At 34.3% G+C, this 13,439-nt stretch overlaps 1 protein-coding gene across 1 annotated transcript; it reads right to left on the reverse strand.

Annotated features, from left to right (window-relative positions):
* Positions 1-771: 771 nt before the first annotated feature.
* LOC132748742 (ATP synthase subunit beta, mitochondrial) lies at positions 772-12,220 on the reverse strand. Its single transcript, XM_060738377.1, has 10 exons — positions 12,060-12,220; positions 11,040-11,213; positions 9,765-9,939; positions 7,148-7,269; positions 6,319-6,503; positions 5,800-5,958; positions 5,360-5,482; positions 4,625-4,837; positions 3,516-3,717; positions 772-1,152 (listed from the first exon to the last, which is right to left on the reverse strand). Exons 1-10 carry the CDS (start codon positions 12,175-12,177, stop codon positions 1,055-1,057), a joined length of 1,569 nt encoding a protein of 522 aa, XP_060594360.1. The 5' UTR covers positions 12,178-12,220; the 3' UTR covers positions 772-1,054.
* Positions 12,221-13,439: the final 1,219 nt, after the last annotated feature.

The following is a 13,439-nucleotide window of genomic DNA, read 5'->3' on the forward strand; positions in this document are numbered from 1 at the left end:
ATGAAAATTTTAAGTTCAAGGGAGGTAATTCTGATAAATTTTGTGCTAGAGTTGTAAACCTTGTCACATATGATGTGATTGATGACAAGCAACTTATATTTAAAGTTTGAAGAAAATACTTTATGAAATAAAGAACTTATAGTGAAAAAACTTAAAAACTAGAATCAGAAATCTTGAAATTCAGTCTATTTGTTGCCATAGCAACCAGAATTTTCAACATAGGAAGATAAGAAAAGGATGTGCATAATTTCCATACTGCCATCTACCCATATGTCAAGTTTCATAAACATATTTTCAGTACTTTTTGTGTTATCACTGGATCCAGGTTATGTGTAAAATTTGCCATATTTTCAGTCTATTTGTTGCCATAGCAACCAGAATTTTCAACATAGGAAGAAAAGAAAAAGACGTGCATAATCTCCATACTGCAATCTATCCATATATCAAGTTTCATAAAAATATTTTCAGTACTTTTTGCGTTATCGCGGGATCCAGGTTATGTGTAAAATTTGCCATATTTTCAGTCTATTTGTTGCCATAGCAACCAGAATTTTCAACATAGGAAGAAAAGAAAAAGACGTGCATAATCTCCATACTGCCATCTATCCATATATCAAGTTTCATTAAAATATTTTCAGTACTTTTTGCGTTATCGCGGGATCCAGTTTTGTGGACGGACGGACTGACAGACAGACGGACGGAGGGTAAACCTAAAGTCCCCTCCGGTAAACCGGTAGGGGACTAATTAAATCAAAAGGTAAACAAAAGGAATCGTTTTTTATATTTTTTTTAATTCATCACCACTAGCACAAGATATTTTCCAACATGCACACTTAAAACACTATAAACTGTTGTTCAGAATTGTTCTCGAGGGGTCCCATTCTTTGATAAACATACCCATGCTGTGTGGCTAGAACTAATTATACAAAACAACTCCCAAGAGTAATTTCAAATATCACTTTCAATAAGTTATCTTTCATCAAAACAAAGTGTTTATTTTAAACCTAGTATGTTGAAATATAATAGCACATAATTTCTAGTTAATGTCTTATGATCACTTCTTCTCGTCAGCAAGTCTGTCGGCTTTCTGTAAGACTTCTTCAATATTTCCTACCATGTAGAAAGCAACTTCTGGTACATGATCCAATTCACCTGAAAAGAAAGAAAAATCTCCATGGAACAAAACTTTAAAGAATGCAAAAATAAATCGGTAATATTTTTTTGTTTGGTTGACCGGCGCACCAACACAATTTAGGTTGTATGGTGCCGAAACAGGAAAGGTAATTTTGGATAACCTTGGGTGATGCAAATTTAAAGCAACACTAGGGGTCAAAACCACCTCACCTGCTAGAGCCAAGAGATGTATAGCCTCCCAGCAATTCAAACCCATTTAGGCACCTCTTACAATCACGCAGGGATACTTTGTGACTGCAATTCTGTTGCCACAACCCTTAAAGACAACCCTTGAGCCATAAGGATGAAAAATTGCTTATACTTTAAACTTTTATTTAGAAGGGTTGACTTTATGATAATTCCAGCAAAATTAACAAAGGTTGAAACTAATACAAAAGCATTGTGTCGTACAGTTCTTCCTGATTATATTCTAGTACTAACCCGTTCTTTTAAGCTCTCCATTAAAACAAGACATGATGGCCCTGAGGTTGCTCACCTGAAAAATCCCCCCCGGGCCAATTTTTACCCAAGGGCTTTTATTTGTTTATTTGAACAGACTTGGTAGACACCCATAAGAAGATGTTTTATGCTAAACATCTAAGTTCTAGCTCATTGGGTTTTTTAAAAGAAGATTTTTTAAGTTTTTACTATACACATATAGTTAAAAACAATGACACCCCTGAGGCAGGGCCAGTTTTGACCCCCGGGCTTTAATTTGTAGATATTTACTTATAGATGTTTCATGCTTAATATCTAAACTAAAGCTATTTGGGTTTTTTCAAAGAAGATTTTTAAGTTTTTGCTATACACATATAAGGAAAATCAATGACCCCCGGGGCGGGGCCAGTTTTGACCCCAGGGCTTTTATTTGAACATACTTGGTAGACACCCATTAGACCATGTTTCATGCTAAATATCTTAGCTCTAGCTCTTTGGGTTCTTTAAAAGAAGATTTTTTAAGTTTTTACTATATGCATATAGGGAAAATCAATGACCCCTGGGGCGGGGCCAATTTTGACCCCAGGGCTTTTATTTGAACAAACTTGGTAGACATTCACAAGAAGATGTTTCATGCCAAATATCTAAGCTCTAGCTCTTACGGTTCTTTAAAAGAAGATTTTTTAAGTTTTTACTATATGCATATAGGGAAAATCAATGACCCCCCAGGGCGGGGCCAATTTTGACCCCAGGGCTTTTATTTGAACAAACTTGGTAGACGCTCACTAGAAGATGTTTCATGCCAAATATCTTAGCTCTAGCTCTTTGGGTTCTTAAACAGAAGATTTTTTAAGTTAGAAGATGTTTCATGCTAAATATCTTAGCTCTAGCTCTTTGGGTTCTTTAAAAGAAGATTTTTTAAGTTTTTACTATATGCATATAGGGAAAATCAATGACCCCCTGGGGCGGGGCCAATTTTGACCCCAGGGCTTTTATTTGAACAAACTTGGTAGACATTCACTAGAAGATGTTTCATGCCAAATATCTAAGCTCTAGCTCTTACAGTTCTTTAAAAGAAGATTTTTTAAGTTTTTACTATATGCATATAGGGAAAATCAATGACCCCCCTGGGCGGGGCCAATTTTAACCCCAGGGCTTTTATTTGAACAAACTTGGTAGACACTCTTTAGAAGATGTTTCATGCCAAATATCTAAGCTCTAGCTCTTACAGTTCTTTAAAAGAAGATATTTAAAGATTTTTCTTTCGGTTGCCATGGCAACCAGAGTTCTGCATGGAATTAAATTTTTTGAACAATTTTTAAAGGTGACCACCAAAGGAACATTCCTGTGAAGTTTGGATGAAATTGGCTCAGTGGTTTATGAGGAGATGTCATTTAAAGCAAAGTTTACGGACGACGGACGAAAAGCGATCACAAAAGCTCACCCTGTCACTTTGTGACAGGTGAGCTAAAAAGGGGGTGGGCTGAACAATCCAACTATTATTCAACCAGACTGGGTGGTACACAAGTCTTGTTTTCTTTTTGGATTTAAATGATATTGTGAATGTCAACTTTCTTCCTTTACCAAAGGTGGAAAACCTTCCAATATCCAAGTATAGTCATCTGTCAAACACTCTGACAGTTTGCTCACCCAATGAAACCAAAACAATTGATGCTTATGAACCTGACGCAGGTTGATTGTTGTTAACCTGCTTTAGAGATTAGCCGTTGCCACCAATAGTTCAGTTTTCTCAAGCTTTATACAGTTCATGCTAATTTTAGAATTTTGATATTAAAATCCCTCACATTTTAAATAGCCTGGTCCCAATTCAAAGCAGGGCAAATAATTTAGACAAATTTAGACAAATCAAAAGGTTAACAGTTAAAAAGAGGAAATAATCATACCTCCTAAGATCTTCTGGAATCCTACGATGGTTTCTTTGAGTGGTACATATTTGCCCTCGGAGCCTGTGAAGACCTCGGCCACCTGGAAAGGTTGGGAGAGGAATCTCTGCATTTTACGTGCTCTGGCTACTGTCAATTTATCTTCCTCTGACAATTCATCCATACCCAAGATAGCAATGATATCTTGTAGTGATTTGTAGTCCTGAAATCATTCATAATTACTTCTATCATTTCAAACATTCTACATTTTATCAACTATTCAATCTTACAGCATTACTAACATCTAAACTGCATTACTTATTAAAGACTGAAACAGTCCGTTAAAGGTCCTGTACATCCAATGGTAATAGTTTATCAATTCTTTTATCCTTATCCACTAGGCCACGGATACCCCAAGTATAATAGTTTCAATATCATAAAACAGTTAACATTCTTCGTTTTTCAGGGATTTAATTAAATGTTTTATTGGTAAAAAAAATATACAGAATTTTTACAGTGTTTAGTGTTTACGGAATGTTTACTGTTTTACGATATTGAAACTATTATCCTTGCTCCTCATATTTTCTAATTTCACAGTAAAAAATCTATATTTTTATTTACCAATAAAACATTCAATTAAATCCCTGAAAAACGAATTTCCCTTTTACAAAGTTACCAAGTTGCTTACTTGCTGTTCACACCAATCCAACCCTCTTCCACTATTTTTGGTCAATAAAGTGTAACTTAACCACAATACAGCTACATTTATAGGATATTACACGAGTGAAGGTTCAATATTGAATTTATTTAACAGGTTGGAATATAATTATATATCATGCAAGCCCCAGGCAAGCATACTGCATAGTATTTTATTATTTAACCAAGCTCAATCAACTCAGGGCTTCTTTTCCTTCTATAGCAGGGGCCGTTATAGGGCTGCTTCCCCAAAGAAACATTCTTTAAAATCAATCATGCAGTTTCCCCCCATCCCCACCCAAAAAAACATTTTAAGTTTTTTTCTTCCCCTTTTACAAATTTACCCAAAATTAAGGACAGGACTGCCTCCCCAACCTGTGAAAAAAGCCCTGGTCAATTTGATAATAAAGCTATAAAAAAAAGTTTTTCTTTACCTGTAAAACCTTTTGTACATCACGAGCTACACCGTAATGTTCTTCTCCTACCACATTTCTGTCCAAGATACGAGAGGTGGAGTCAAGGGGATCTACAGCTGGGTAGAAACCCAACTCAGCAACACCACGAGACAATACAGTTGTGGCGTCCAAGTGAGCGAATGTGGTGGCTGGGGCAGGATCTGTCAAATCGTCAGCTGGCACATAGATAGCCTAAAGTAAGGAAACCAAACTTTACATTTAATATAACATGGATTACTGCCTAATCTTAAACTGATAAAAACATATTTGTTTTTGTTGTTCTGTATAATAACTTTTACAAACAAGCTTAATTTAAATTGTCAAATGTTTTCAGAGAAGATGGTTAACTTTTATTTTTTTTGCATTTATCATATTGATAAAGTTTTAGAATTACTTTTTAGATGACTTTATTGTGCATAACCCGAATAAAATATAATGGCATTTTTAAGTTGTTTTGTTTCAAAAATAAAACATGGATGTTTTTGGTAGCAGAGATACAGCTGTTAACTTAAAGAAGATATGAATACATTTTTCTTCATTTTATTTACGGAGTAACAAATTATTTGACATGCTATTTTTTTTATCAAGTATCAACTGCATTATTCTAGTTCAATCACAAACCTTGAATACCATTACCAGCACTGTCCAACAGACGGACAAAGTAATTAATCTTATGCCAACAATAACATTTAATACAACTGTATAAACATTTACCTGTACTGATGTGATGGAACCTTTCTTTGTTGTTGTAATTCTTTCCTGCATAGTACCCATGTCAGTGGCTAGTGTTGGCTGGTAACCTACAGCTGATGGGATACGACCCAACAAAGCTGATACCTGAATAACAGAATTACTTGTGACATTAAAATCACTAACTTTCCTTCTTCTAGAAACATATGCAAGATTATCTTCATTTACTTCAGATAATCCTTCATTTCTATATTCTAGCTCAAAAGATTTTGGTGTAAACTTTCTGTATGCAAGAGCATTTATATGCGTTTAACTTTATCCAGACATGATATATCAATAAAATTTAATTGAGAAAACTATGCAATTTCACATTATATCATACATGAGGAATTTCAATTTACATCTAGAAGGAAATGCTTGGGAAATTTGGGAAATACTCAGAATTATACTACAAATATACTAACCTCTGAACCAGCTTGTGTGAATCTGAAAATGTTGTCAATGAAGAGCAACACATCCTGGCCTTCCTGGTCACGGAAATATTCGGCTACTGTCAAACCGGTCAAGGCAACACGGGCACGAGCTCCTGGGGGCTCATTCATCTGACCGTACACAAGGGCTACCTGTAATAATAACATTTTATAATTTCAGCAAGTTTACCTACAAACAATCTGGTGCAGGGAACATAAAAATTTATTTAAAATTATAATGTAATCTTCATAGAAATTTTAACACATTTTTGTGTCTATATATATTCATTTGTTGACTTTACCTTTCTAGGTTATTTCACAGTCACGTTTTAAACAAGACTGATTAAAAGTTTCCTCAAAACAATCCTTTTTGATGTTATTCTATGACGATTCAAGACCTAATACAATCTCAAACAGAACAAGGAATGTGTTGTTCAAGCCTTGAATATACTAGTCAGAATGCAGAAAACATTTTTCTGAATTGGCAGGAAAAAAATCAATTTTTGTCTGTACCTTTGATGTATCATCAGTCAAACTGATGACCTTGGATGTGATCATTTCGTGGTACAAATCGTTACCCTCACGAGTTCTTTCTCCTACACCAGCAAACACAGAGTAACCACCGTGAGCTTTGGCAATATTGTTAATCAGTTCCATAATCAGTACAGTTTTACCTACACCGGCACCACCGAACAGACCTGTAGAAACAAAATGAGACCCACTCATGTGTATATTTCTTAGTTGCCCACCTTTTCAAATGTTATGGTAAAAGCAAATTGTTCCAATTTAATAATATTTATAAGCAAACTGAGATTTGTAAAACAAAACACTTACAGACTTTCTGAAGTTAAACATAAAAAACATTTTGTTCACAGCATAATATTTTTTATTAAAATTATTACTATAAAAAAGTTATTCTTCAGGTCTATTACCTATTTAATTCATAATTAACATTCCCCATGGAGGTCACAATATCATATGTCCATTATTTCTTTGTCTTGACAAGTGTTTTTTTTTCTATATCTGCTTGTCTGTGGCCAAGTGAAATAATGCGATTTCAGTCGTAAAGCAAAGACATTGAATAACTTGCAGACAAGCTTGTCTGTTAACAAGTATATGCTTGTTGTCAGCCATTTAAATCTTAAAATTAGTAAGAGAGAGAACGATGTAAAAATTATTTCAGATAACATAAAAGGTGTTGCAAAAACAGCAGATACTTTTTTTTGTTTGTTCAAATTTGAAATTTTATTGGTTGAAATTACATTCAATAATCTGGATAATCACGAGTAAGCCCTATTACCATATCTTGAATGGAAACAATCGTATTATTGTGCATACATACCAATTTTACCTCCCTTGGCGTAGGGAGCAAGAAGATCTACAACTTTGATTCCAGTTTCCAACACCTGCTGTTGTACACTCATTTCTGTGAATTCTGGTGCTTCAGCATGGATAGCAGCATATCTGAAACAAAAATATATATTACTTTTTTTTCTTACAAATTAATTGCTTTGTAACCGGGTTACCCTGTTAAAGGGACTCCACTGAGGTTTTTTGACATGACGGGACTTGAAATATTTTTTTGAGATTATTCCTCCATTTGATGTTGATCTATACAAATAACTTATGTGCAAAATTTCAGATCATTAGCTTGCTCCATTTTTCCAGAATAATTATTATAATAGTGAACAAGAGGGCCATGATGGCCCTGAGGTCGCTCACCTGTATATAGGCCCCCCCCAACGTTGCAGAGCCAATTTAAAGTAAGGGCTTTTATTTGCACAAACTCGGTAGACACCCATAAGAAGATGTTTCATGCTAAACATTTAAGCTCTAGTTCATTGGGCTTTTTAAAAGATTTTTTTTAAGTTTTTACTATACACATATAGTTAAAAACAATGACACCCCTGGGGCCGGGCCAGTTTTGACGCCAGGGCTTTTATTTGAACAAACTTTGTAGACACTTACTAGAAGATGTTTCATGCTTAATATCTAAACTCTAGCTATTTGGGTTTTTTCAAAGAAGATTTAAAGTTTTTTCTAAACACATATAAAGAAAATCAATGACCCCCGGGGCGGGGCCAATTTTGACCCCTGGGCTTGTATCTGAACAAACTTGGTAGACACCTATTAGAACATGTTTGATGCTCAATATCTTAGCCATAGCTCTTTGAGTTCTTTAAGAGAAGATTTTTCAAGTTTTTACTATATGCATATAGGGAAAATCAATGACCCCCCGGGGCGGGGCCAATTTTCACCCCAGGGCTTTTATTTGAACAAACTTGGTAGACACCTATTAGAACATGTTTCATGCTAACTATCTTAGCTCTAGCTCTTTGGGTTCTTTAAAAGAAGATTTTTTAAGTTTTTACTATATGCATATAGGAAAAATCAATGACCCCCCCGGGGCGGGGCCAATTTTGACCCCAGGGCTTTTATTTGAACAAACTTGGTAGACACACACTAAAAGATGTTTCATGCCAAATATCTAAGCTCTAGCTCTTTGAGTTCTTTAAAAGAAGATTTTTAAGTTTTTACTATATGCATATAGGGAAAATCAATGACCCCCGGGGCGGGGCCAATTTTCACCCCAGGGCTTTTATTTGAACAAACTTGGTAGACACCCATTAGAACATGTTTCATGCTAAATATCTTAGCTCTTGCTCTTTGGGTTCTTTAAAAGAAGATTTTTTAAGTTTTTACTATATGCATATAGGGAAAATCAATGACCCCCCGGGGCGGGGCCAATTTTGACCCCAGGGCTTTTATTTGAACAAACTTGGTAGACACTCACTAGAAGATGTTTCATGCCAAATATCTAAGCTCTAGCTCTTATGGTTTTTTAAAAGAAGACATTTAAAGTTTTTTCTTTCGGTTGCCATGGCAACCAGAGTTTTGCATGGAATTAAATTCTTTGAACAATTTTTATAGGTGACCACCAAAGGAACATTCCTGTGAAGTTTGGATGAAATTGGCTTAGTGGTTTATGAGGAGATGTCATTTAAAGTAAAAGTTTACGGACGGACGGACGACGGACGCCGGACGAAAAGCGATCACAAAAGCTCACCCTGTCACTTTGTGACAGGTGAGCTAAAAATGACCCAAAATTGAAAAGCGTTTAAACGCTTTTTACTCAAATCGGACTGAGAATAGCACAAACATATGATTTTCAATGTATTTCTTGTGTATTTAATAGTTTATTTTTATTAATATTTCTGTTTTAAAGTGCTCACGTTTATCTATGTGAAAAATTAAAATATAATGTTTTAGGCTTATAAACCTCAGTGGAGTTCCTTTAATATACTAAAATTGGCAAGGCAAAGACAAATAGACATAGTACAGAATTTGGCAATGTTTCAATCTGACCAAAGTTCAGATCAACTCATTTTTTTATGTAGATCTGATGACGACGGTATATGTTTCGCCTTCTTTATAATTCGGATTTCCTGAGAAAGCTATTATTAGCCATGCAATCAAAACGTTTTTTAAAAAGGGATTAGAAGTATCAAAATACCGTTTTACATGGAAGTTAAACAAACTGTTGATTTGTTGTTAGAAAAAAAGAATGTTTGAATTAATTTTTAACAAATTACTTGAAAAAAAAAATAGAGTCAATTTTTAATGGGCAAGATTATTTTGCCAGTTTACCTGTCGGCTATATGGACAACGCCATGTTTGCTCTCGAAATTGTGAATATTACCTACATTGATTGGTTTTTCTAGGGTTAAAATAAGAAACCACATCGCTTTCAAAATTATGAAAGCTTGTCGATGATCGTCTGTGTGAATAGTCACCAGAAATTATTTTGAATATGGTTACGCCCAGATCTAAAAAAGGAGCTTTATTTAGAGCTGATTTTAATCAGATTGGCAATGTTTTGACCTACTGCAAATGTATAAATTCATTGTAACCTAAATAAGTTAAATGATTCAAACAAAACAAGTACAAAAATAACATACTTGTCAGTTGGTACAGGTCCTCTTTCATCAATAGGTTCACCAATGACGTTGATGATTCTACCTAAAGTGGCTGGTCCTACTGGGATAGAGATGGGACTTCCAGTGTCCAAACAAACTTGACCACGAATAAGACCTTCAGTACCATCCATAGCAATAGTTCTTACAGTGTTCTCACCTATAAACAGAACAAGGCATTACAAGCTATAGTCTTTATCTAATTATCAAACAATACAGTTCCAAACTTGGTATCAACTTGAGAGTTTGTCTTAGAATGTTAATATTAGCTTAGAAATGCATGAACTCTTTCTAGAAATCAAAATTACAGTTATTAATCCTTCTAACAGACTAACAGTGTTAACCATCTTTTTATTTTATTTAACAATTTGGGTTTTAGAAAAACAAAATTAAATTTGAATATTAAATTTAAAACAATGGGGAATGTCATATGTTATAAATCAATGCATTTTACCAGTTACCAGGAGGTGCACTATTCAAGCACCATTTCCCATTTTTCAAGGACATTTGTTGAACATATAATTTTATCAACACAATCTTCAACCTAATAAGGATAGTTTTTTTTCGTAAATTAATTTTTTGTTGAATACGCATTTTCTGGCCATAATTTTAAGGATGTTATACAAGAACTACAAAGGGCGCATCAAATACAGGTTAGTTCAAAACAACTGCAATTTGACCACTTATTATTACTTTGAGCAAACATTTAATTGATTTTAACACTAAGTTGGATTTTGTTTGTTTGTTAACTGTTGATTTTTATTGACACTATGTTATTCAATCATTTACAAGCACATTTTCAGCAAATTTAAGCACTTTTCAAGACAGTAATCAAATTTAAGGACTTTTTAACATTTTTAAGCACAGGACTCAGGAGTCTGAGTATTGTCCAGTACCTTATTGTGTACACTTCCAGTGATTTTCCTACTTATATAACAGACTCCGAAAAAGGGCCTCTTCCCAATTGAAATTTTCTTTAAAATCATGCAGTTTTCCCAAAAATCAGAACTTAAACCCGCTTTTTTCTTCCCAAATTAGCAATTTTAGCGATACTTTTTCCCAAAATAAAGAGGCTAAGGCCTCTTCCCAATTAAGCGAGAAAAATCACTGACTTCTTTCAAAATATTCAGTAATTTTTAGATTTTAATTTTTTCTTAAGGAATGGGGCCTTACATTGGTCACTGACGATAATGCAAAAATGCCCAGCTGTTATGGGTAAGTTATAAGTTCCATTAGCATACTTTTCCATAATATTTATACCTAAATGTTGTGCAACTTCAAGAATAAGCCTTGGGCTTCTGTTTTGGACCTCCAAAGCATTCAACATAGGGGGTAATTCATCTTCGAATTGTACATCTACAACGGCACCAATGACAGCCACTACTTGACCTTTTGCTACTGTTGCCTTGGCTGGCTGTGTTGCATATTTGCGCTCTAGAAAATAAACATATTAAAGTAACAATAATGAAAAAATGTATTTCCTAACCTTGGTTGACTTTGAATTCAAGAAATTAAGTTAAATTAATTAACATCTGCAAACTAAATATTTTTAATATGACATAATTTTACACATTACCCCAAGTAAAGACAAGAAAATGCGAAATAATTTCTTCAATAAATATTAAGACATTTATTGACTTAATTGGGAGTTGTATCCATCCAGGTCAATTTTTTGTGATATAAAACTAGCATTTCCATCATTAAATATAACAATTTATTTTTTCAGACAAAACTTAACATTTAATTAAACACAGGAATGAATGACAGCATATAGATCTGTAAATCTTTGTCTCAAAAATGTTAAATGAAATGCTTAATTCAAGAAAACATCCAATTCCATTCATTGTTAATTTTTGTTTAAAGCAAAATTATCCATTCAACACAGATAAAACTAATTACTTATCAGTTTAGATATATTGCAAAAGGTTTCTTTTGATACACTATCTGTGTTGTTTAACATGACACAAGCCAAAACTACCGAAATTATTTTAACCGACCTGGTCAATGTCAACCTGTAAATTTACCCCACCCACAACATTCAAGGTCAATCAAGTTGCAAACATTAACTAATTTCTGGATCAAAATTATTTTCATTCAAGCTATATATATGGTAAATGTTGTATTAAAGCTGTAGCAAGTTCGCCCTGACACGGCGTATTTCATATTAAATTGGGAATCAAAGATTCTCAAACGCTGGCAAAAAAAAACCTAACACCGGCAAAATTCTATTGACATTTAGCAGTTGAAATGCAACGGAACAACACAAAAAATAGAACTTACGTGCTAACAGGCATGATGGTAATGAATTTAAAGCTGCTTTTTGTGCCAGTGGAGATGAAAAGGCTTTGCTAGAGCCTTTCAGAGCTCCGACACATGCTGACCGTACTGCGTGCATCATGGCGACCACCGAGAAGGTAAATCACGTGACTAGATTCATATTCGAAATGCCCGGATGAGCGTAGAAAGATTTCAGACCACTAAATCTTTTATGCGGGTCTGAACAGGACAAATATGAAGGCTGTTTCCCAAATGGATATTATACGGCACAAAAGAAAATAAAGTTTCCTTTTAAAAGGAAAGGCTTGCACAGTTGTGCCTTCATCCCAACCCTTTAAAATTGTTTTTTTTTGGTTTCAATTTATTATCACATTTTTTTGAATTACGGTATTTGTATATCATAAAGTGTTTATTTAGTTGGGTTTTTTTTTGTGGAAAACCGAATATTTTTTGTCAAAACGATTTGAAATCTATTCTCTATTGTATAAAACTAATAAAGAAAATGATCAATCGTAAAAATACTAACGTGATACTGAAGGAAAACAAGTGTGCACATTTCATTTCCCCTTTTTCGCAGCGAAATCATTCCTTTGCTTTATAGACAAGAAAATGCACTAAAATACTTCGTTACGTGGTACCAATTAATAAGCATGTATCAACTATGTTACACTATCACAAATAGACGATGCGCTGTCTGTAGATCAGCACGTGGCAAGGTTAATAATATGCATGGGCTATTTTTAGATTACCTCACCAAGAAGTTGAATTGCGTTCAGTAGATCTAAATATAACTCGATCATGCGTGATTTGGTAAGCAGGACCACCCTTTGAAGACGGAATACTACTACAGTCACCATTCTCTATTGTATATAAACTAATACAGACAAAAAACAATTATAAAAGAAACTAACTTTTGCGTCTTGAAAAATAATTGAAACGGAACAATTTCGTTTATAATTTATTACGGTTTAAACCGATAAATCAAGTAAAAATAGAAATCCTCTTTATATAAACAAACTGGGATTACCGAAGTAACTAAAATAGCCGCAGTATGACGGAATCGCCCGAATTGTCACGATTGCAATCGGAACTACATCGGCTATTATCATTAATCCGAAGAGTGACGGAAAAGGCCGAAAAGTTGCGATTGGCACGATTGCAGCTGGTTTCCCGTTCAATCATGCACCAACAGATGTACGCAGGAAACCACCTAACCGGGACAAGTTTTCCAAATGAAATGGCTTGCAGCCGTGGCTGCAAGCCAAAAAGCTATCCATAGAATAGATAAAATTTTATTTCCAATATGGGCTTTGGCTTTTCAGGCATATAATCAAGATAATGAACAATAACAAAAATAGCATTATACAAGATGGACATGACTAA

The sequence above is a fragment of the Ruditapes philippinarum genome, unplaced genomic scaffold (assembly GCF_026571515.1).
Source record: "Ruditapes philippinarum isolate M1 unplaced genomic scaffold, ASM2657151v2 ctg739_1_1_1_1, whole genome shotgun sequence".
Taxonomy (NCBI): Eukaryota; Metazoa; Mollusca; class Bivalvia; order Venerida; family Veneridae; genus Ruditapes; species Ruditapes philippinarum.